Consider the following 25,501-nt stretch of genomic DNA (forward strand, 5'->3'; position numbering starts at 1 on the left):
CCCTTGTTTATCAGAATTTGTACACATTATGATGGAAATTGAATAAATGGAAACCTAGGGATGAATTTTGGTATCATTTGGTTTGTTGTTCAGTTTGTTTGATTCGATTTGTTGAAACTGAAAACGTCACCCAAATAATGAATTTCTTTTTGTCTCTCTTTCAGATAATTTCTAGATTGGCCCAAAACACAAAAGTATACTTTTCATTGAAAACTTTTATGGTAAGAGTGATTTAAAGAAATTTAAGTCAGTCAAAAATATACATTTTCCTAGTGATAAAATGCAATGACATCCCAACGATGATTGACTGTTTAAATAGAAGGGTTAGGGTTATTTTATCTTAACGACAATTAACTCATATATTTAAAGCTGGTGAAGTCGATTTGAAACTTGGCAAAGTCAACTTGACTTGGTTGAATGTTGAATTTCAAGGTGACGGATGTGAAACTTGTTGTAACCAAATTGTCTTGTTAAGCTGAAAACATGGTTTTAAACTTGTCCGAGACTGAGACGTATCACCCGAGTTAACTCATCTAAGTTGACTCATGAATTTTCGACTTGGCTTGAGTGGTTGAATATCGCGGTCGAATTTTCAAGTTATAGAACTATGAATTGACTTGGCTGACTTCCTTAACAAGATCTTGTATCTAAGCTCATTAGGCTTTATGAACGTGGACTTTGTTATAAACAAGATGATGATGCAAACTTTATCAGCAAAATTTCATGTCCAACAATGTTGATGAGAGGTTAAAAATTCAATAAACAAGGTTAAGACTACAACCTCAGAGGTGAGTTCATTTACAAGATGGAAAAAGATGTCTAAGCTTGTGCGGATGGTGATCCACCACGACCAACTCCACTATGGTGCTTGTAGATGAGTATGAGATGATAGTGGATGGGTCTCAAAGGATGATGATCATGGACGAGAGATTTTCATGTTTGATTCTATTGATGCGTGAGAGGTTGAAAGAGAAGGCTTTAGCGAGGTGGACGTGTACATCGAGCCAGGCAAAGGCCAAGGGAGGGTCCAATGGGGTGCAATGAGAGGATGTTGACATGATAAGGTGGGAGACGAATGATCTTAAGATTCGACCCAAGGTTTCTCCCTTCAACAAGTCTTGGATAAGCTTGAGACATCAAAAAAAGTGAAAAATTGATGATAATAATCTAAAGAGATTATAAAAATATAATAAGAGCTGTATAGAGTATTATATACCATAAGAAGTTTTGTCTTGTAAGAATCAACATTGATGATAAATTGATTCGGATCGATGGCCTCATACCATGCAATCTCGAAGAATGATATTCTTTATTTTGTAAGATGGTTGTTTTGCATGGTTTTTTCATCCTCCCCTCACACCTATCTCTCCCTCAACGTCTCTTTTTCTCTCTTCGTTCGTTGATTTTGTGTTTGAATAAGAAAAAAATGGGTGGAGGGTGAATCAAATGCGGTTATTCCCACTCCCTTGACCAGAAGTTGGTGTGGCAATAGAAGCTCTCTTAATTAATTATCAGACCAATATACGATAATGAAAAATTGGTGTGGTAATAACAAAACTTGTTGATGATGGTGGTAACTGTTTTAGATCAAGTAGATTGAAAAGTTTTAAACCTAGCTTTTGATGTGGAGCTCACTATGCTAATGGGGGGGGGGGGGGGGGGGGGGGGGAACTGTGGATGATGCATGATTACAACCATAAGTGATAGTTGACCACTAATCCAACATCAGCTTTGGACATCTTTATCAACACCTTATGTTATTTTTATTATTATGGGCAACAATTATAACATCCACTATTGTGAAATAATATAAATAACACAATAATGTGCCCAAACTTGATTAATAAATATTTGGTTTCTTTTTAAAAGAAAAAATGCATATTAATTGTCCATTTCATTTGTTAATAAGATTCATAATTAAAAATTATGTGAGCATCTTTGAAGAAGCAAAACATAATAAAATTGAGTTTGAAATAAGCAAGAAAATCTATTTTCGTACGCATTTGGATCAAATTAATTTTTGTCAAGAAAATATTTCTTCATCATCGTTAAAAAACAATGGATGGATGAGCAATCTAGGTCAATAAGTAGGGGGTGTTTGTCTCGAATCATAAAGAGTCGGGCTCCATTAACTCAAGAAATAACAAACAACAATTATTGGATTTTGGGTTTACACGGTTAAGAATAAGATCATGTATTATTTCTCGAGTCAATTAAATCCAATTCGTATATAAATTATTGGGAAAATTTCTTAAAGAAGTCTGGTGGAGGGATTTTTTTTTTCTTCTAATTTAGTCCATAAGTTTTAGGGGTTCTCTTACTAGTCCATTTAATAAAACTTTTATTTTTAATCAGTCCTCGAACCTCACTCAACACGTCTCTTATAATTGAAATGTCAAAATTTTCCTAATCATTCGAACTCTTCATTTTTATCCAAAATAATTGGATTCCCGGCATCCTAGTCGAGTTTAGGAGACTTCATTCCGATAGAAAGAATTTGAGAAGGAAAAAGAAATCATTTTCAAGGTTTTGAAAATGTATGTAAAAAGTTAGAATTTTTTAATTTTTTTACTTCATTTTTAGATGAAAATCAATCAAGGATGGTTCTTTTAGTTTGAAATTATTTACACAAGTCATTATGTCAATCTTTTAGTCGATCTTTCCATGTATTTTAATTGGAAAAAAAAATCAAAAAATAAAAAATAGGTGGGTTTTACTAGCGTCAAGCTCACAACTTTATTTTTGAGTTTAACATTTTTATTATCAAACTCAACAAATAAAAATTGGTGAGGTTGACATTGTATAATTTTTTTTTAAATCTCCACTTCATTCATCATTTTTTGTTATAAATCGTTGAAATATATCATTTTCATTCATCATTCACAATAAAAATCATCGAAAATGATTAGAATCGTCGTTAGAAACACTAAATATGTGAAGAAGATGAAAAAATGGGTAATTATGATATTTCAAAAATATTATTACTTGAGATGAGGTTGAGGGACCATTAAGAAATAAAAAGATTCACTAAATGGACTATCAAGCAACCGTCCAAAAGTCAAGGACTACTTGGAAAAAATTCCATCCATCAGGATTATTTAATTAATTTTCCCTAAATTATTTTAAAACACAGATTATTTTACTTAAGTAGATTACATAAGCAAAGGTTATTTTGGTAATTGTGACAGACGAAAGAAATACGCATAGAGCACAGAAGGAACAGAGTCGCGTTTCAGGTAATTCCGCAAGTTAGCTTGTTTACTATTCTCAAAATTTTTGTATATTAGTTTGCTTTTGCTGCCTTCCCGCCCAAACTCCTCCGCACAATACCATCATGAGCGGCCCAACCAACTTCGGATTCCAACCCCCAAATCAAACTATTATTGTACCCTTTTGTTTTAGTTTACAAAATGTAATAAAAGTGCCTAACATTTCATTAATTTAAGCTGAAACCCATACTATAAATTTATTCCGATGGTGAAAACTTGGGGGGGGGGGGGGGGGGGGGTATATTAATTGAGAACTTTTCCATTTCTTTTGAAGAACTAGACAAGTCGTGATAATCTGATTCACTTTTTTATACGCTCCTTTCATAGAACTGTAGATTCTTTATTTCAATATACACAAAGGCAAATCTTTATGATTTTGTATAATTTTGTATGATTGTTATAAATTTCTTAATAATTCTTTATATACTTAAATATTAGTTGAGAACTTTTCCATTTCTTTTGTAGAGCTAGACAAATCGTGATAATTTAACTCACTTTTTTATACGCTCCCTTCATAGAACCGTAGATCCTTTGTTTCAGGATACACAAAGACAAATTTTTTTGATTTTGTATGATTTTATGAAAAGAGTGTATAAAAAAAGTGAATCAGATTATCAGGACTCTTTTGTATATTTTCTTAAAAATCTGAAAAACAATAGCTTATCCATTGTCATTCTAGTTAAGTATTACAAGGGGTTTAGACACCCATAGCTTAAATGGTTTGACACATTGCAAAGGGTCTTTGAGGTCATGGATTTAAGTCCAACTTAATCATAAAAAATAATTTAAAATATTACTATACCATCTAATCACATCAATTTCTTAACACATTCAAAAAGGGTTGTTTCAAGTTTTTTCTATTTTCCAGGTCAAAATGGCTATTAGATCTGGTTTTTGTATCATAATTACCTAAATATATATGTCGTCATTAAAAGTAGATACACATATTACTTTTAAAGAATCCCTTAAATAATTTCATAAAAAATAACTAGAAAGAGATTCCTTAACCATAAAAAAGATTCAATTTAGATGTAGAATATCCATCCAAAAGTTTTCGCAACTCAATCATGTATAGTTCCAAGCTTCAACCATAACCCATCAGAGAATTTGATATTTTCGATAGCTCGAAAACTTGCTTGCCCATGAAGTTTAAAAGATGCCACTACTCAACAATTTTTGTTGAATGCAAGCAAGGATATCATAATTCCTCAATACCCTATTCACCACCATCATTTAATAAAATTTAAAGAAGGGTAATTTCGTCATTTAATAAATAATTGATATAAATTGTATAGCCCCACCCCACCCCACCCCACCCAACCCAACTGGCCAACTCGCTTAAAGGTAAAGTCGTTCCTTCACTGTGATTTGGTTTCCCTTTTTGGCTTCTTGTTCTTCTCTTTGGGTGGTGGTCGAAAAGAAAACTGAGGAATCGAAGTCCATCACTAAAGATGGACATAAGAATTCAAGTTCCATATCAAACCCTGTTGCCAAACATCACCAACCCAAGAAGGAAAAAAAAAACCTAGTCGTCTCTAACTTAACCTTATTTTGTTTCTACTTTGAAGTTGACTCTAACAGTTGACCTAATTCTCCCAAACTAAAACTAACCAAAACCAGAACAACCACCACATCTCTCTCTCTCTCTCTCTCTCTGACACACACACACACACACAGAGACAACCAGAGAGATGGGGAATTCGTTTGGATGCTCAGCTTCTGGGAGAGATTAGTATCAGCAGCCAGAGATGGAGATTTGATTGAAGCAAAGATGCTTCTGGAGTTCAATCCTTGCTTAGCTAAGTACTCTACATTCGGAGGTCTCAATTCTCCTCTCCACTTCGCCTCTGCTAGAGGCCACAACGAGGTTCTACTTCTACTCTTTCTTATCCTGAAGTTTTTGACGCTTACAGATCGCAGTATCGATTTCGTTGATTTCTATTTCTTTTTGTGATTTGGTTTATTAGATTGTTGCATTGTTGCTCGACAATGGCGCAGACGTGAATTCGAGGAATTACTGTGGGCAGGTAAATTAGGATTTTTCTATTTGGTGTTTTAAATTTGATTTGATATAATTTAAAATAAGAAATTGGTAATTGAAATATTTGAGAGTGGATACTCAAAGATCAATTCAGATATTAATTGAATCTAATGGTTGTGTTGTTGTTTATTAATTTTGTATCGAAGACGGCATTGATGCACGCTTGCCGGTATGGACACTGGGAAGTTGTACAGACCCTTTTGTTGTTCAGAAGCAATGTGAGATATCTTTCTTTGGGTTCTTTGTCTTTTATTTTTTTCTGGTTTCCTAAGAGTTTTGTTGTTTGTGAGGCAGTTTTGCTGAATTATTGATTCTTCTATATGTTCTCAAGGTTACGCGAGCGGACTACCTCAGTGGAAGGACAGCTCTACATTTCGCAGCTGTGAATGGGCATGTTAGATGTATAAGACTTGTAGTTGCAGATTTCGTTCCAAGTGCTCCTTATGAAGCCATTGGTGCTGGGACTGGTGTTGAAGTCATCGCTGGGTCTAATTTGAGGAATGGGTATGATCTATTGTATGTTGTTTGATTTCCATTTCAATTTTTTTTTTCTTCGTGATTAATCCATGTTATAAGTTTATAGTCTTACCTGAGAAATGAGTTTGTTTGTGGGTCCGGTTTCAAATTCTTCAAACACCATAATGATCTTAGATCATTTGGGTTACGTAGCTCGACATCAAACCCTATTTTCTGTCTGTGCTAATAATTTATTTTCTCCAAAGTGCGCATTTTTAGAACCAATTGCATAATATTTCTAAATTTGAATGTAGTGCACTCTCCAAGTTTGTAAACAAGGCGGCAGACGGTGGTATAACTGCTCTACATATGGCTGCATTGAATGGCTACTTTGATTGTGTACAGCTTCTACTAGACATACATGCAAATGTTTCATCCGCGACATTTCACTATGGCACGTCGATGGATTTGATAGGTGTGTTGTTCTTTTGAGACTTGATTGCTTTTTTATATCCGTGTTTCATTGATTAGTCATTGGTCTTTAACTTTCCACCCTACTGGCTTCTTTGTAGGAGCTGGCAGTACTCCTTTGCATTATGCTGCTTGTGGAGGAAATCTGAAATGTTGTCAGGCAAGGAACTATATCTAACTTAATAATTAGTCTTTTGTACCCATTTTTTTTTTTTTGGTGGTAAATTTGAATGATGATGTTTCTCTTACTGTAGATCCTTCTTGCAAGGGGTGCTAGTCGATTGACACTGAACTGCAATGGGTAACATATCCCATCTTGTTTAATGACCTCATATGGCATCTAGATTTAAATTCTAAAGTTGAGTTTTGGCTTCTTAGGAGGGATACTTTTTTTTTCCTTGGGAAGAAAACACTTAATGGAAATTTGTGCTTACTCTCAGGTGGCTACCACTTGACGTTGCACGGATATGGGGACGTCATTGGCTTGAACCATTGTTGGCACCCGATTCTGACTTGGTAGTACCAACGTTTCCTCCATCCAATTATCTTTCCTTGCCTCTCATGAGTGTACTTAATATAGCAAGGTAACTTCATAATTTATTTATTCTAAACTTGCATTTGGTTTGTCAAGAAGCAATTACGGGTTTCTAGTTTCTACCATACAAATCCACACTTATATTGAACTATTACCTGTGACATATATGAATCAATCATGGAAAAGCATTGATGTAGAAGGATTTGAGATCCTGATGGAATGATTTGGGGAATACAGACAACTGATCATGGAAGGGAGAAGTTCTTAGTGATCTTTATTCTTTCCTCCTGGACTTCCTTGGTTTTGGTTGCTTTCGTTATACCATTTTCTCTTGTTGCTGTAAAGACTAAACCCATCTTCATTGCAATAAGGACGGGGCATTTGACTATGTGCAGTCGGGTAGTGTTCTTGAGGATGGGTTTAATGTTCTTTGCCTGCCCAAAAATGTTCAACGATAATGTATTTCACCATGAATGAACATTACTTACCAAACGGATTAAAATAGGTTTGGAGATAACTATTTAATTTTATATATTCGAGGAAAGGTTTGCTTATATTTATCTAATAAGGACCCCATTTTGTAAAATCTGTGTTGAACACCATGCCGTTACATGACAGTTGACACATGCTGATACACCAAAGAAATATCTAGTTTCTTCAAAAGTCTTGTTTTCAATAATTATTAGTATATTGTTTATATGATTTGACATACCTAATATGTAATGACACAAACAAAACTATGAAGGATGACATGACATGAAATTCAAACTTCTAAAGATGGTTTTGTGAAGGCTGCATCTAGGATGATTATCTCATGAAAATTCTCTGCAGAGAGTGTGGGTTGCGATCCTCTACCTCCTCTGCTGATGAAACAGATATTTGTGCTGTCTGCCTAGAGAGAACATGCACTGTAGCTGCTGAAGGTCTATTCTTATTCATTTTTCTTTGTAATTTTAATCACATTTTTTTTTTATTCCTTCTGTGTTTCCACATAATGAAATATATGATGCTGTTTTATGTTTCTATACACATGTTTGACAGTTTTGTATTAAGTTTCTATTATAATGGTACTTGATCGTAGTTTCCATATCAGCATGATTCAGAAAGCTTGACTGCATGGAGAGAACTGTGCTATCAAGCCTTGTGCTAAAGAGGACCGTGAGGTCTCAAAATGAATGTCATAAAAAAGTAGGGAAGTGATTCTAACTGTCTTATCGAACCCTGGACCGTAGGATCATTTGACTCCTCTTATAACAATTTCCGACATTATATTGGTGCAACCCCTTTTTGAGAAAATTTCAAAGGACAAAGACTCAAAGGTTCAAGATACATGGCTCCCCCAAGAGATTGAGGTTTTGAAGTCAACCCATTCCTATATAATGGGAATTCAAGGAGTATTTTTCAAATTTTTAGTTGCTTTTTCATCTTGAGTGGAGATTGCTTATAGAGTCATACTCAAACATGCTCAACTTACGTGGCATGTGCAAAGAACCATAGATATTTTCCTCGAGATACACAAGGAAAAATCTATGGTTATTTGCACTTTCCACGTCAGTTGAGTATATTTGAGTATCTTTTTTTGAGTCAGTGTATCAATATTCTTACTTATGAACCCATACAATTCTGTTCATGATAATTTGTGAAGGACAGCGTCTGCTTTGAAGATTTGGAGTTCAGAAAACTGGAACTATTTCCCTCCTTTATATATAGGGCTTGATTATATAGAGTTACAGAAAACGTAACACAACTATTGAAATATTTCGATTATTCTTGATTTTACATTCACAATTGTTACATTTTCAAACTCATCTAAAGAAAGCTTTGCTTTCAGCTTCAATCTTTAGTGCATAATATTGATTAGTACTAGTAAAGCATTTTATCTTCCAGAGAGCACCTCCCTGAAAAGGCTCAAGGAGCGCACACAAGTGAACTGAACATTTCATACATGAGTACTTACAATCATGAAAAGAACTGACATATACACAATTATTTGCCAAAATAGAAAAATGAAGAAACCCAATTCTGTTTCCATGGAGATATTACATGTTCACAGAGGAAAGAAAGCATGCTCATGAAGAGGAATATTTACTGTTTCACTATAGAATAATTGGATAAGTACCTAATATGAAGCAACCATGGAGACCGTAGAGGGGAAAATGCCCTAATTGCTTCCCCCTATGATATCATTTTAGACGAAGAGTAAGAAAGACTGAAATACAATTGACACCCAGAAAAGATAGTGTTCTGAAAGAGATCTATGTATCACTCAATATTTAACCAACCCCTGAGGTGGCAACCTAGTTGATCCTCCTATAGTGTTGTGCCTTGTGCAATTAGACAAACTGATTTTTTGTTTTACCTGCTCCTTATTTGCTTGTAATAAATATATATTTGAAGTATTTTCCCCATTCTTACCCTTCAATCTTCCCACATTTTATACTCAAAACATCTCTACATGTATCTCTGATAGATAACCCTATCATTTACCAAAACCACGTTGGGAAAATGTCTACTTTCTGGCATGAATGCTAGTCAAATACAAAGGCCGCCATGAATTGATCAAAGGAAGAGGCAGCGTACTATTTTTTGCTCATGAAAAGGATCATGTAGGTTTATTTTGGAGAATGGTTGGCGAAATGAGTTATCGTTAAGTTCTATAAAATATGCTTCAAGTTTTTCTTATAATTGTTTCTAATTTTCACAGCTAACTCAATCATAATTATCAATTTTTTATGTCTTCAGGCTGTGGGCATGAACTTTGTGTTAGGTGTGCACTCTATCTTTGCTCAACAAGCAACATACCTTCCGAAATGGTTGGCCCACCTGGGTCCATTCCATGCCCTCTTTGTCGATATGGCATTATCTCATTTGTCAAATTGCCTAGTTCCCCAGCAAAGGAACTCAGACTTCATATATCTCTTGGCCTCTGCACCCCATGCATGCTTCACCCTTGTGATCCAGACCCCTCAACCACATCTTGTAGACCAGAGATCCGCAAGAATCGCGTTGCTTCCGTTTCTTCGGATATGTTCTGCCCTGTCTCTTGTAGTCCATTCCCTTTGGTCACAATCCCTTTGTGCACATGCGATGATGACCCATGCTCATCACTTGAACCCCAAGAGGGAGAAACACAAGAAGAATCTCCACGTCCCTCACATGGCACATCGGAGGAGCAGAATAAAATGGAAGGGCAGAGACTCGAGAAAACAACCTGTTCAAGTATGTTTTGGAGCAGAAGAAGCTGCCATAGGGAGCATCAATGCAACTCAGAAATAAATGCTTGATTTTTGGTATGGAATCCCATTCTTAGAAGTTTCAATTTAACAAGAAGCTAATGTGCAATGTGAAGTTTCTGTATTGATCTGCCCAGTAGTAGACATGGAATTGTTTTTAGTCTGTGTTTGCTTCCCATGTCTGTTTTCATCTCTTACTAACTACATGGAGATGCCAGCTGATCTTGAAATCAAGTGATTGGGACACCTGCAGGATATCTAACAGATTTAAATAGGGGAATGTAATATTTGTATGTTGTAATTGAATGTTATTGGAAATCACATATATGGGACAATTCCACTCATAATTGAGCAACGTTGACTTGTTGCTCTCTCAGGTCTTACTCTAATCGTTTGGGGTGTCTGTAGTGACAAATTTTGCATTTCTGGCTGAAAATCTAGCAGATCATAATCCATGAACAAGAACTCCATCTTTTGGATACCATTCGATTTAACAGTCATTGGACAGTTTATGGTGAATCATCCACACTAAAATCTGTTGTATAGATTGTTTGGTTGGCCACAATGTTCAGACGTCAGACACGATATAATATCTGTGGAATGCATGAGTGATGCATGGAAATGTGAATCAAAATCAACATAATATCAAAATCTTCAATAATTTGCTAGTTTGTTGTTTGCCATCAACCCAAAATCGTCACTGGATACAGGTTGATTCATTGAAATTTTACAATAATACTCATTGTCAATAATGTAAAAGAAGAAAATTAACTGGTTATTGGAAGAAAGGAAAGAGGGAGGCATTCCAATCCATTTAAGTGGAAGGATGAGCTATTTGTTTGCATCCATTATTAGTTTGTAAGAGATTCAAGCAGACCTTGACGGGGACCAAATGGTTTTTCATGTACCTTTATCTTTAGAGGATCAAGCAGAAGCGTGTTTATTTATGTTTTCTCGTATGAATCTCTTGTTTCCAGCTATTGGAGATCCCATTTCCGTACCAACTCAAGATATGCTTATGAGACTACATCTAATTGATTTGTGTAAATTGGTATAATCCACATAATCACAGAAACTATCAACATAAAAAATTTTAAAAAATAAAAATGATAATTACTATAATAGGTATACAAAAGAAACCTTTTTTTTGTAGTTCCTATGATGCAATTGGAGCTTATCAGCGAAAACGAATCAATATCGATAGCCTTTTGTGGTTCCAATGGGAACTAGATGACCAGATCAATGCGTTATTGCATCAAGAGAAGTTCCCATCAAAGTTCAATATGAATCTTTGGGTACCTATCATGAGATTCATGGGCACTATCTAATAGAAAATATCAAAAAAGAAATCCTTTGTAATATACATTCAAATCGCAGTTGGTCATATTTCAACATGTAATGACGACAGGAGAGAACAAAGATATTTTATTATGTCAAGATGGTAAACCTTTTTTTAATTTAAAAAGGTACGGATTAATCTGAAATATAGAGGTAAGATACAAGGGCAATTTTATAATTTAAAACAAAATTAATATGAATTTAGGTCAACAGCTCCCATTTCAAATTCATTTGCTGTGTGATTAGACATTTTATTGCTTGAATTAGAAGATGGTGTGCCCGGATCCATTCTCTAGAAAATGGACTCTTGATGGTGGTTGCCTCACTTGTCTATCTTCCTTTCAGATTGAACTGAATGAATACAAACCCAAAGGATACCGACAATTGGCTTGCAAGTCGCATGGCCCAAAAAAGTGAGATGCTGCAGGATTTTCTTGTAAATCTGATGGGCACAACAGCACACCATTGTCCTCAAGTTAGTTGATGTATTGTTTTAATCAACTCAAACGCATATCACCAACAAAATTATGCATTTTTGGCTCCACTATGCATTCACTCCAACCATTTATGATTGGACAGTCTCTTCTTTACGAGGCCAAAGTAGAGGATCGATACATAACAAGATCTGTTTGTGGCTCATCCATTAAATAGTGTTGATCGAAAAGTGGGCCAGCCAAATATATAAGATGACATCTACTAATCCAAATTGGGTGCCCATCAAGAAGAAAACACATAAGTTAAGGATTTTAACCTAAGAATATGATATGGATTCTAACCTAAGAATAACAAAATCTAGTGAAATGATACCATCCAATGATGTGAACTATCATTTTCGATTGTTAAATGAAGCATACCATGACAAATGCTTGAGATAAAACTGAAAAGTTCAAATAGACACCTCACATTTGACAATTACAAACAACTTAACCTTCTAACAGCAGCAGTTCACACTTGCCCATTAACCAACCAAACGCAAAGCACAACATACAGAAGCCAAATCCTTGTTTATGTAAAATCTCTCTAAATCTAAAAGATCTATCGGAGAAAATGTTCAATTGCAGTCAATGTCTACTTACACGGCTTTAGCTGTTTCCCGTACAAGAGAAAGCTTAGCCAAGAGACCACTCAGTTGAAGTAGTGAGCCAACTCCATCACAGATTCTCATGTGGGCAAATCCAGTCTCCTGTAAAATCATTAAAAAAATTGATGATGGATTGTAGACACAGGTGAGACCTTGCAAAGAAACAAATAATGATGCATTTCTGGCTTTAAACATAAGTGCATACCTTCATGAATTCCAATTTCAGATACTCAGCCATATCATAGTTTTTTATTATGCGGAAGAGAGTCGTTATTATGTCAGTTGGAGAATAACCCAAGTTATAAAGCTGCCTCAAACCAGAACAAGCATCATCAAATTTACCCTCCAGTATGTTTCGGACCATATTCTTCACGTGCAAAGGGTGGGGCTGGTCGCAGACCTGAAAACCAATAAAACGCCATAGAAATTTCCACGGTTCAGATTTGAAGCCAACAGTGGGACATGTGAAGATAATTCTTTATTTCTGACCTTAAATACATTCTCCTGATTGACAAAACGGAAACCGCTGTATGTAGCTTGCAAGTTGTTCAATGCCTGCCTCATATCACCATCAGCAGTGAAAACGATGGCTTCAAGACCTTCCGGTATACAGGGAACCTTCAGTTGTTACAAACAGAGATCAAATTAATATAAAGTTAGATTAATTCCTTTTTAGGGAGATTCTCGCTTTCTTGAGTCTGAGTACTTGGACCCAAAATAGGGTCCTTAAGCATCACATCTTAACATGTCCTATGTATGAATGAGCCCTACCTAAGTATTTGTAGGCTGACATTTAATTCTGGAGCTTTTTATTAGAAAAGGAATAGAGTAAAACTTAACAGTTGATAACTTGAGATCAAATAAACTCATATACTAACCCCAAGGGGTTGGCCTAGTGGCAAGCCGAGCCTGGATAAGCACCTTAGGAAGGATAGGTCAAGTGTTCGAAACCCCATGAAGCAAAGAATTCCTTGGGGCCACACTCCAGGGTCTGGTTGACCCTCAACTCAACTACTTGCATATAGGACTTTCCGAGGGAGTGGTGCATGTGACCATGGGATTAGTCTCACCCAAAGGGTGGGGATACCCATGATAAGCAAAAAAAATAAACTCATATACTTGAATTTTTATTTTTATTTTCCAAAAAATTCCAACAAGATTATATAATATTTTACCTACAGCATAGTTTATAATGCAATTTGAAGAGTCATAAACACTCAACTAGAGCACCGTTCCCTCTACCGTGAACTGCTATTAACAGTGGCCTAATCAACGGGCTCATCACTAACAGTCTACATGGAGTTGCCAGCTAAGCCCTATTTTAGAGCTCCATCAGGTCACAATTATGTAAGGTTTGCAATTGCTTGAACACATTAAGATGCTTCACCAGAGGACCCAATCATTCCCAATAGGATACTCAAATTATAGACGAGTAATAAAGATCAAGACTGAGAAATAGGGAAATAAGGAGAATGTATAATAGATTTAAAAGTTATATTTTATGTTCGATATGCTAATATCAATGGCGTTCTTTTTGTGCCAATTTTATTCCTTCCTAGAGTTCCTACAAACAAATAAGTACCAAATTCACAAACAAAAAATTGGTTTATTTTCCTGGAAATGATATCAGTTTGTTGTCATTAAGAGGCTATTCTTGTCAACAAAACAAAACCAATAGGAAATACTCAATTCATGTTTGTGTAGATGACATTATAATTTTCATTAATATTTTCCAATCAAAATATGGGTATGCATAAGTTATATCCCATGAATATAACCCAAATTATAGAGGATGCTATTTTCAAAAACAAATATTTGAATCACAATCAAATCATATAAGGATTACTATCACAGTAGCAAACAAGAAAATTATCCGTACCTTCTCAGCTTGGATCACAATCATAAGGCGACCAAGAATCTCCTGGTCTGATAGTCTTGAAAAACGAACAAGGGCACATCTACTCTGAATAGGCTCAATTATTTTAGAAGATGTGTTGCATGCAAGAGCAAAACGAGTGGAGTTTGAGTAAATCTCCATTGTACGCCTCAAAGCTTGTTGTGCTCCCGAAGTCATACTGAATTTGTCCCATATAGCCATGGAAAATAAAATGTAAAGGTCTTCCTTATTAATTAGAGTAAACTAAGTCCTGCCCAAATCCCATTCCAATATCATAAAAAAGAACAAGAAAAATTGATAATTACCTATCAGCTTCATCCAGAACAATTATCTTATGCCTTCCCGGTGGCAATGTAACTTTCTTTTGGGCAAACATTTTAATTTTGTTCCTCACAACATCAATTCCTCTAAACCAAAGAATGGTGGTAGAAAATGTGATTAGCAACAATGAACTATAAAAATAATATACATTATGAGCCTAGAAACGACTTGCACTACCTGTCATCTGATGCATTTAGCTCTAAAACAGCATCCTTAAAATTTGCTCCCAAGAGTTCATGTGCAAGGGCAAGTATACTCGTAGTTTTTCCAGTTCCAGGAGGACCCTTAATATTATAAAATGATAAAAATATGGATCAATGATGCGAAAAATATACCGATACCCAAATTTTTTGTCGCTAGGCTAAATTGTTAAAGGCAGATTAAAACCCATTACATCAAGAGATATTTGAAACTAATAATAGTAATAGAGTAGCCAGCAATACTTGAAACTAATAGTAATAGAGTCTAAACCGAAACCGATTACTGATTCAGGTCTAGTAAACTTAAACAAACTCGAATACATGAAATTTGTACAATGAATATTATAATCTGACCAGATTACAACTTGGGTAAAGGAGAAAAACATCAAAGATCAGATCCACTCATCGCTACCTGGACAAGGGGTATTTCAGATAAACCCTAAATATCCCCAAATTCCAAAAGAAAATCCAGATAAAGAGGAATCTATAACATTCCAGACTCTACACCACATTCATGAAAACTATATTCTTCAATTTATTTAACATGAAAGACGAAATAGAGCTTAATTTCTACAGAAATTTTACCTAAACTGATTGATGAACTGTAATCCGTGAAATTCCAAATATTAAATGCAACTAAAGCAAATTTCTTTAGCAGTAAGATGGAATTTTAAAGGAAAAAAAATTTTAAAAAAAATTGAGGGAAATATTAGAGGATCTTTTACAGATAAAATCAGATTGGGCATGTTTCCATCCCTAGCGATGACTTGAAGCCTTGAAACTGCATCTTCGTTTCCCACAACGTCTGAAACTTTTTTGGGTCTAAACTTCTCCACCCATGGGATTTCGTAGTCATTGTTTGATGAAGAAGCCATGATCAATAGTTGAAGAACCAGAGATCCCAAACTACAGGAACGGTTTCGTCGAATAAAACCCCAAAACCTCTTATACTAAAACCCTTGAAATTGGAGGGAAATCTGGAGGGGAGTAAATGTGTACATTTTGTATAAGAAAAGTGTTTTGCTGCTGCAATGTGTCAGCACATTTGGTGTCTTTGTACATAGATAGATGTCTTTCTTATTCTTTCTACTAACAAATAATGATTCAAATGACTTTGTTTCCAACCTAAAGCCCATATCCTTTATTTTTCTCTAGAAAATTTGTCATCTTCATGTTTTTTACCTATAAATTAAACTATTTTTAACTTATCCAACCTTCTATTTAATGTATTATTTGATTTTTATATTAAAAGAATCCATCATTCTCCTCCAAAAATTCTTCTTTTTATTTTTATTTTTATATTTTATGATGAGGGTTTGGATCATAAGCTCAACTAGTTGGGCATGGCAAATTGATCTCTTATAGCACCATATCTCGTTCAAATCCCTCAAATATGTGTAATACCCCCACAAATCACACATACCACTAAGTCAATATAAATCCCTATAACTAGCCAACAAAAGGGCTTGAGCTCAAGACATCTCCCTTCTAGAGGGAAGCCTTGGCCACTATTCTTAACATATAAGTTATTAATTTTTTTAAGTATACCCCTTTCACCATGTTATCAATTTATGAAAAACACTTACCTAACTAACTTAAGTCCTTTGAGCTCAAATGAATTATCTCATTAGCAATCCAACACCACAACCCTCTAGATTTTATGAAAAAATTTAAGGTTTTAAAAATGGACAACTACTGAACGCCCACAGGACTTCTTAATTTAAAATTTAAATTTAAGATGAAAGATATATATTTTTTATTTCCAAAGTTCTTAGAATTTTGTCTTCTACATCCTTGTGGTATGGAATCATGTTTTTAGATGTCAAAAGATATAAGATTCAAAATCTTACTAAGTTAGTGAGCTTAACCGTATTCTTAATGTAACTTTCTGTTTAAAATGTTGCCCTTTAAAGGACTTTTCCTAACTTTCAGCATAATTATTAGCTTCTAATACCCAAAATATCATTTTTATTTAATAGATCTAAAATTAGTTGTATTCAATAACCTAAAATACCTAAATGTATTTTCCATTGAAATAGAAGTAAAAAAAAAAAAAAAAATTTTAAAACTCCATTCATGGTGTTCGGAACAATCTCTCATCAAAATCTAAATGGTTATGAATGATGCTCCTTTTTTATTATTGTTCTTTATTTTTGCCCGCACATCTTGTAATTTATCGCATCACGCGTCTTCCCATAGATTACCCAAAAAACTCTAATCGCATCTTGTGGTCCTGCAACAAGTTTTCTCTTAGCACAAACTAAAAGATGAGAGAGAATTCTAGTATTCAAAGAATAGTAATTTTCCCTAAACGTATAGATCGGTGAATATATATCAAATTTAAATGTTAGGTGGGGGAATTTGTGGGATTCAAAATTTAACTACTTCTACTCTACCTTCTCTTGTTGTAGTAGTAAAGAGAGTGATTTTTTAACATTACAGCACTATGAGAAAATTTGCTCATAACGCAACAACCAATTGACATATGGTGCAAATGATGTAAGTAATAGAGAGAAAATTTATCTCATCTCCCCACGCATCCTCATTGCCCACGAATTTTAATTTTAATTTTAACATTTTAAACTTTAAAAAAGGATTGTAAGGCCCACATTGATTATCATATTGACAATCAAACACCACAGCCTTTTAGATTTAATTAAAAAACTCATGGTGAAAAAAAATCAAAATGTTTTTCTTTAACTTAATCCAAAGTGTTGAAAATGGAAGGCTATAGAGTAGTCAAATTTAAAATTATAATTCAACTGGTGAAAATTAACTATTTGTTTAGAAAATTTCTTGGAAATTCATCCTTTACAATATTGTGGTATTGGATCATGTTTTTGAATATCACAAAGTGATCTAATAAAGAATTTTCATTTTTTCACCTTGGATAAAAGATAAATTTTTTCTCTGATCACTTCTAGGTCGATGTTGGGCTGTAAGAAAAAAAAAAAAAAATCATTGGTAGTAATGATCTAGAGAGGAGAGGAGTGATCTTTTTTTACTCATAGAATTTTTGGTCAAGTGCTCAAAGACTCTTCAATGCGTGCCACGTGTGAATCAATCGTAGTTTTGTAACTACCAAGGGTAGTTTTATAAATTAGGGATGCCATTCAATAGTCATCAATACACGCGAGTAAATATGATAAGTGGATCCGGATTCCTGTTAGCAAATTTGTTTTTATTATTATTTATTTATTATTATTGAGTAGAGACTTGTCAAAATCACCTTAGATAGAGTTGAACGAGTAATTCGTTGACTAACGGTAATGGGGCCTTATGCGTACACTGTCTCGTTTCAATCTTAAAGACCAAATCAGTTTGATTAGGTGCTTTATAGAATAAACTTGATCTAATCTAACGGATAATAATCTTCAATCACGTTGATCCGTTGATCTGTAAAGAAGTAACCGAAGCATGGCGTCACTTGTACCATTGAGATTGTAAGATTGTGTACCTGACGTGGACAGTAGACCCGGTGTCTGTTTTACAAACCATCTCCCGTGAGTATAGGATCTAGATTATTTATTAATGGGTTTATTCTTGCAAACGGCAGAAATTACGTGTTAGATTTCGCGCGTTATCGTTGTCGTTTGAGAGTCGATACTTCGAGAGATCACCACAACAGGCAATTTGTTTGAAAAGTTCAATCTTGAATCTAAAATCTCGATTCTCGATTCTCGATTCTTGAATTTCACCTCCCAATTAGGTTTTGATCTATTAGTTTTTGTCGATTCTACTCTTCCAATTTCGATTAAGGGTTTTGGAAATTAGGGGTTTGAAATCCAAATGGGAAGAAGGAACAATTAGGGGAAATAGATTAGGGTGGTTACTTGAGCTTGAATTGAACCTTTGAAGACGATGGAGACAACTAGGTCTACAAATTCACTTTCAGATGATATTGTGGATTCAACTCCTTTGCTCGGAAACTCGAACGGAAGCCGAGAAGATGATCGGAATCGAAGATTTGGTCGGAGGCCGAGCTTACGTGGAGTCTCTCGATTTTTCCAGAGAACGAGTAGTCGTCGAATGATGAGGGAGCCATCGATGTTGGTAAGAGAAACAGCAGCGGAACAATTGGAAGAAAGACAGAGTGATTGGGCTTATTCTAGACCAATTGTTTGTTTGGACATCATTTGGAATCTTGTATTTGTGATTGTTGCGATTGGTGTCTTTATTTTTAGCAGAAACGAATCCCCATCGATGCCGTTGCGGCTTTGGATCATGGGGTATGCTCTGCAATGTATCTTGCATATGGTTTTTGTGTTCATGGAGTACAGGCGGCGCCACCCCTTGCAGAGCTCAGTACAATTGGAGAATAATGAGAATTTGAGTACAAACTCTCCGGAGGGGGCAATAGAGTCGGGGGAGTATCCTGTCGAGGCAGCGCAAGATGAGGAGAGCACAAGGTATCCAATTGTCTTTATAATTGTCATAATTGTAGAGAGTTTGTCTAGAATTTTGTGAGTTACATTGTAATTCACCATTTTTTTTTGTTATAGTATCGCGAAACATTTGGAGTCTGCAAATACGATGTTTTCTTTCATATGGTGGATTATAGGATTCTATTGGGTATCTGCCGGTGGCCAAGAAATAGCTCGTGATTCACCTCATCTTTACTGGTTTGTGCAAATATATTGTTTTCTATAATGGTTTGAATTTGAATTGTTTTTATTTATTTATCATTGATTCTCATTTCCTATTCTGCTATTTTGTTTTGCAGGTTGTGTATAGTTTTTCTTGCATTTGATGTATTGTTTGTCGTTTTCTGTGTTGCTCTGGCATGTATCATCGGTATTGCTGTTTGCTGCTGTCTTCCATGTATTATTGCAATCTTATATGCTGTGGCAGAGCAGGTAATTTCCCCTTGACCCATATTTGATCTTTCAGTAGATTGGTTTAATATAATTGCATATGGTTTCAACTGTTATTCATGAACTTGTAAGTTTTGTACGTACTATTGCAGCTCGAATCAAAGTAGTGCTAATTCATTATGTATAATAGTAAAATGCATGTGTGGCAGTGAGAGAAAAAAAAATGTGAATTATGTATAAACGTATTGAAAAAAAAAAAGCCGTTAAATTTAAATGTAATATGGGGGATTTTTTGGAATTTAAAGACTTAGTGTCGACAATCTCTACTCCGCCTTCTCTCATTATAATAGTAAAGATTTAAGGAGAAAAAAATAATCTGCAGAGTAAATAATAGCACTTAGCATCAAGTCTATATTGGTGACATCCCTACTACTACATGATGACATCAACTCATGGGGTACATTGAGTGACTGTCCAATCCCTTGAAAACAATATTTATAATCTTGGTCCTGACATGCATCTTGTATTGATGAAGAACCAAAATGACTCGCTGTAGTGGTATGATACATCAGTGAGACAAAGGAAAATGTGTAAAACAAAAAAAAAGAGAGAATGGCAAGGCAGTGCATTTTTGTGGAAAATGAAACTAAAAACATGTTTAAGGCCCATACATGCTAAATGCATTCAAATACACTTTAGAAGGTCCACAATATCGTTTTTGTTGATACTGAACCTCATAAATAAATGTACTTAATTATTATTATGTATGGGTTAAATGTTGTTTTTAGTAGTACTGAGTGAAAAGCATAGGGCATGCATATTGTAGGTGATATAAATTTCATATGTTGCTTATTGACCTCCCTACACCTCAAAGGTTCCTCACGGTCTGCTAGTCGGATTTACTACCTCTTCTTGGACGAAACGGCTTCTCGGACGTGCATATGACTAACCGCTCCGATACTCAAGTCATCTATGATCTTAATAATAAAAAAATGTAAACAATTGAGATTGAATAGCCATATCATGTGAATGGGATCTCTATTATAGGTGGACATCTCCTTTCCTTTGTGAACGACGTAAATGGTTTCAGATGCAGTTGAGAAGAATGCTCAATTCCTTGTTTTTTCAGAAAAATTTAAGGTGACAATTGTGGGGGGAAGTGTCCTGTTAGCTGACCACATTGGTGGTTGAATCCCTAAGAGTCTAACAAAAAGTTTGAGGACCCCAAGAAAATTAGTGGCATAGTCAAACAATTTAAGTTTGATTTCAAGATTCATTTACTCGTTGGTTTGAAGAGTCTTGGAGCATTTCAAATGTTCCTTTGACTAGGGAAAGGGTAATTTCAATTGGAATCTAAGTAACACTATAATAGGAATAAAGTAGGAAACAATATAAAGGCTTTATATGAGATTTTTCTACAAGATAAGTTCATCTTCAGACCTCAAGAAGTTTTTGATTAGGAAACCTATCGACCCTTCTCCCTTTAAAAGAAAGCTACCAGACTATGTTTAAGGCGTGGAAACCTGTTCCCTTACTCGTGTTCGGCAATTGGGAGTGTGTAGACAGAGATAACACCAAGGTCATTTAAGTGTTATTTTTTTATATAGTTTGGGGGATTATATTGTCATTTTTAGTTCCTTTATAGTACTACTTTCCAATCTTTCTGTCATTTTCATTGCTTGTTATATAGGGTGCTTCTATATTAAGGTCTGCAAGTCTCACCTGTTCAAACTTTGGATTAAGCTGTATTTGCTTAGCTTTATTCTTGTAACACCATCTACACTATAAGCTTATGTATAAGAATCATGATGATCTAGTTCTTCCCAGTTCCCACATAGACCAAGTGAGGCAAAATAGCAAGCCAATGTTTTCTCCCCTTGACGATGATGAGAGATGTCTTGGCTCATGTTGACCTTAGTAGAATTTAATAGCTATGACATAATAATCAACTCTCTTGTTCCCATTATCATGGATTCGATCAAACTCGCCTGGTTCTACAACCTTCCACTGATGTAGCAAAGTCTACCCTGTCCACCAATTTACATCATTCCAAATAATTTAACCCACCAATTTTGCACTGTGATTTGTAGTCCTGGATTATCCAATGGCCTTCCCATGTCAACATTCCCAGAATGACCAAGATGCGGAGAATTAATTTCTGCAACACTACTAGTAGCCATCATTTTGACTATTGTAAGGCCCACTTTGCTACAGTTTTGTTGGGGTCCCCCCCCCCACCCAAAAAATAATAATAATAATAACACAAATGGGCAATTTTAAGGGTCCCACTATATCTCAACTAAGAACATAATGGGGTGATCTATGGAGATTCTCTGCTTATCTAAAAATGAAACCCTTGAAGGTCGTGAAGAATGGAAGACACTTGCAGAGATATTCAACTTCCAATACAATCATCTCAACTGTCCCTTGTTTTCGAAAACCTGATTGTTACAAATTGTCTTGACCAAAACACTGCAAATGGAAACAAATTCTGTATGACTGTTACAATGGTTTTCCTGATGGGTAGGGATAGACAAGAAGCATGGGTCAAAAAAGCCAAAATACGTTATTTTGGAGTCGAAGTTGCCTGAGGTTAGCTTTATGATTCAGTGATGTTTTACAAACACCAGGGTAATGGCATGCAGAAAGGCCTTATCCCTAGAGTATGTATATTCATTATGGTATGCAGTATAAAACTATGCATAAATTTTATGAACTTTGACATTTACCTGAAAAGGTAGGAAATATCATGTGATGGAGTTTTATATCATCTTGGATATATGTTACTAAGATGGTCTTGTTGATTTTTATATCTTGAATTATTAGTGCGTTAGGTTTCACGTTAGCATATCACCTTCCGACTGCATTGCTGTTGTCATCAGATTTTTCTATTTGTTAAAAATTGACAAATTCATGAGTGATTGTCTCGACTCTCGACTAATGAATGGTTCAATCTGGTGCTTTATACACTGAGTGATATTTCTGATCAACATCTCCTAGTAGGCACATGTTTGAACTAACTTATTCAGAGTTTTATAAGCACACTCCAGTCCTTTCTGTATTTCCCCTTTCTTATTTTGCATCACCTTATGAAACAGGAAGGAGCATCCAAGGAGGACATTGATCAACTAACAAAATACAGATTTCGGAAGATTGTTGATTTTGATAAACTTAGTGGTGAGATAAAAGGACCTTTAGGAGGAATAATGACAGAGTGCGACTCTGATTCACCCATTGAACGCATTCTTCCTCTAGAGAATGCTGTAAGTTGCCCAATTCAATTCGTGATACTCAATTAATCAAAAGTTTTGCATTTCTCCCTGTTTAGCTCAAATATACCTTTTTTCTCACTAATTCTACACAAATATAAAACAAAATAGATTAAAGGGGGTACTTGAACACTTACTGATATGGGTGGTATATATAGGAATGCTGCATCTGCTTATCTCCCTACGATGATGGAACTGAGCTGCGGGAGCTTCCTTGTGGTCACCATTTTCATTGTGCCTGCATAGACAAGTGGTTGTTCATTAATGCAACCTGCCCCCTCTGCAAGTACAACCTCATAAAGAGCCGTGGTCATGTGGAGGAAGTGTAGATGGTGAGTCTGTTGGGGCCCGAATTCCTGCTTTGGCTTATGTGCTAGTCATGTGGTGTTGTCTCAAATTTGCTCATGGATGGCCCTGCATCTGGGTATGTCTACGGTTACTTGGGGCCTGTGGTGCTAATGGATGTAAACCTGCATGATATTGGGAATCTTCATATGTTTCTAAGTTTGTTTTCTTTTATATGCATGGGTAAAATATTGAGTGAACATGTGAGTTACTAACTGGCAGGCTGTGTAAAAAATAAAACTAACTATTAGTTTGCAAGAACCTCCCATTTGGGTGTCAGACATGTTTTCATTAATAAATTTTTGAGGAGCTTGTAAGAATCGTTGTTGCAGATTGGGCTGAGCAGTGTAGCTCTACACTACGGTTTCGATTTTTTAACACTGGATGCAAGCTCAGTCATGATATGGCGAAGAACATTCGCCTCCCTAACCTGATTGTCTAAATTTTTGGATTTAGATCAAAATTAACATGGTTCATATTGTAATCATTATCACAAAACTCATTGATTTATTTAAATTTTTTTTTTTTTTTGTAAAATTCTCCAAACAAGAGATTAGCTGATTAAATCAATAAATCAATTGATGATTTATTGATTAATAAAGGAAATTTTTTTCATTAACATTCAAATGTCAAGAACAATATATGATTTTTGCAGAGGCCGAATATAAATGCGGTTTTGTAAGAAACCCATAAACATCATTTGTAATTACTCGATTTTTTTTTTCTACAAAACTTTCTCGAATTCATCCTCTATTATTGTAATTACCATTTAATCCAAGACTTTTGCTTAAGATGCATAGGCAACAGTGATATAGCATTGAATCAACGTGGTCCATTCACTAGGTCGTTTTGATAACATTTTGGGTCACCAACATAATGATGCTGGACAAATTGGTAAATTTACCAAATCGTTCCAGTTATATTTTCTGCAATATGAAACCACTCCATCAATTGGGTTTTTAACTGTCAATCAACAAAAAAAAAAAAAGACAACATTTTAAGATCATTCGATCATCATACATAGTTTTTCTTGGATATGATTTCGGTAGTTGGGCCCACTGATTGGACCCCATATTCATCCACTTCTTGTGATTTGTGAACATCTTTGCTTTGTCCCCAATCCTACTCACCAATAGCCGGAAACAAAGCAACCGGAAAGCCTATCGTCATCTGACACGCATCAGACGCCGGAAAGTATGTCAGATCGTTCGGTGAGTGCCTACCACCCGAAGAACTCGGAAATGATCCGAAATCCATACCCACGATCCGTACTGCCACGTTGACAACTCCATGCCCTTTTGACCCGTCTCTAGCCCGAACCCGGTAACTGAGATGTCGGACAGATCCTGGTGTCGAACACCCTTCAATGATATCTGTAGCAGGAATCTGACACCAACCTAATTGTTTCTTACCGATTAAAGAACGTTTGGAGAATATTTGAAGATAAATCGAGGCATAATTTTGAGAAAAAAAGGTGGTATCAATGGGGAGATCAAATTTATTACCCCAAGTGGGATTAATTCCTCCAGCTTCATCTACTATAGTTTGATACACGTGGGGATGTCCATCACCGTTGATGGGCTCGTGGGAAGAGTAAATAGAAAGAGTGATGAAGGGTCGAAGTCGTGGTGAGAAGAGAGGGTAGTAGTTGTTCTTCATCTTGAGACCTTCAGCAGATATTACTGTGATCTGCAACATCAACGGTTGGTGATGCGTTTTCGACATGATCTCGATGATGTAGAAACCTTAAAAGACACGGCGAGGTGAAATGGTGGGGGTGTTGTCTTATAAGTGAGAAACTGGAGAGCTAGCGTTTTCTAGGAATGTGGAAGGAGGGTCGTGGTACAATTTCTTTATAAAGAGTGGATCTGGCACTACGTGAGTGATGAGTTGGACAACATCACCCCAACTCCACTATATTTTGCCTACAAATTATAACCTTACGCTCGCTGATGTGGCAGTGCAAAGAACCATAGATCTTTTTCCCTTGAGTATCTCGAAGAAAAAATCTATGGTTTAAGTACTTGCACTTGGGGGAGAAGACTTCGTGGCATTTGATAACGTTTTTCAACCGTGCTTTTAAGCCACTTTTGCTTTTCAACGGCAATTAGTTGACGTGTTTTGCATTTGATAAAAAAAATTCAACCAAAAATTTGGGGTCCGTGTGGATATATGAGCCAGAAGTACTTAGAACATAAGTACTTTCATAAGTACTCTTTGAAGTTCTGTCT

At 35.5% G+C, this 25,501-nt stretch overlaps 4 protein-coding genes across 5 annotated transcripts; 2 read left to right on the forward strand and 2 right to left on the reverse strand.

The window, feature by feature from the left end:
• The first annotated feature begins 4,600 nt into the window (after positions 1 to 4,600).
• LOC147389664 (E3 ubiquitin-protein ligase XBAT33-like) lies at positions 4,601 to 10,607 on the forward strand. Its single transcript, XM_086417926.1, is given in 11 exon segments — positions 4,601 to 4,991; positions 4,994 to 5,136; positions 5,237 to 5,296; positions 5,457 to 5,528; positions 5,642 to 5,814; positions 6,081 to 6,241; positions 6,339 to 6,397; positions 6,492 to 6,538; positions 6,678 to 6,821; positions 7,604 to 7,695; positions 9,515 to 10,607. Coding segments are annotated over 11 exon segments (1,524 nt in total). The 5' UTR covers positions 4,601 to 4,960; the 3' UTR covers positions 10,057 to 10,607.
• Positions 10,608 to 12,157: 1,550 nt separating this feature from the next.
• RFC2 (replication factor C 2) lies at positions 12,158 to 15,879 on the reverse strand. The gene is made up of 7 exons (XM_086417927.1): positions 15,568 to 15,879; positions 14,820 to 14,926; positions 14,627 to 14,728; positions 14,304 to 14,499; positions 12,914 to 13,042; positions 12,630 to 12,824; positions 12,158 to 12,526 (listed from the first exon to the last, which is right to left on the reverse strand). The coding sequence occupies exons 1-7, from the start codon at positions 15,715 to 15,717 to the stop codon at positions 12,416 to 12,418; spliced, it is 990 nt and encodes a 329-aa protein (XP_086274053.1). The 5' UTR covers positions 15,718 to 15,879; the 3' UTR covers positions 12,158 to 12,415.
• A 2,511-nt stretch (positions 15,880 to 18,390) lies between these two features.
• LOC147389666 (E3 ubiquitin-protein ligase At1g63170-like) lies at positions 18,391 to 23,590 on the forward strand. Of its 2 annotated transcripts, XM_086417938.1 has the most exons (5): positions 18,393 to 19,251; positions 19,345 to 19,464; positions 19,566 to 19,698; positions 22,755 to 22,919; positions 23,084 to 23,590. In XM_086417938.1, exons 1-5 carry the CDS (start codon positions 18,704 to 18,706, stop codon positions 23,252 to 23,254), a joined length of 1,137 nt encoding a protein of 378 aa, XP_086274064.1. In that variant the 5' UTR covers positions 18,393 to 18,703; the 3' UTR covers positions 23,255 to 23,590. The 2 variants fall into 2 exon arrangements, with proteins under 2 accessions (XP_086274065.1, XP_086274064.1); XM_086417939.1 differs by lacking the exon at positions 22,755 to 22,919 and having other exon boundaries at positions 18,391 to 19,251.
• A 492-nt stretch (positions 23,591 to 24,082) lies between these two features.
• LOC147389667 (uncharacterized) lies at positions 24,083 to 25,115 on the reverse strand. Its single transcript, XM_086417940.1, has 2 exons — positions 24,776 to 25,115; positions 24,083 to 24,667 (listed from the first exon to the last, which is right to left on the reverse strand). Exons 1-2 carry the CDS (start codon positions 24,993 to 24,995, stop codon positions 24,393 to 24,395), a joined length of 495 nt encoding a protein of 164 aa, XP_086274066.1. The 5' UTR covers positions 24,996 to 25,115; the 3' UTR covers positions 24,083 to 24,392.
• Positions 25,116 to 25,501: the final 386 nt, after the last annotated feature.

The sequence above is a fragment of the Akebia trifoliata genome, chromosome 12 (genome assembly GCF_017979445.1).
Source record: "Akebia trifoliata isolate Shusen 1 chromosome 12, ASM1797944v1, whole genome shotgun sequence".
Taxonomy (NCBI): Eukaryota; Viridiplantae; Streptophyta; class Magnoliopsida; order Ranunculales; family Lardizabalaceae; genus Akebia; species Akebia trifoliata.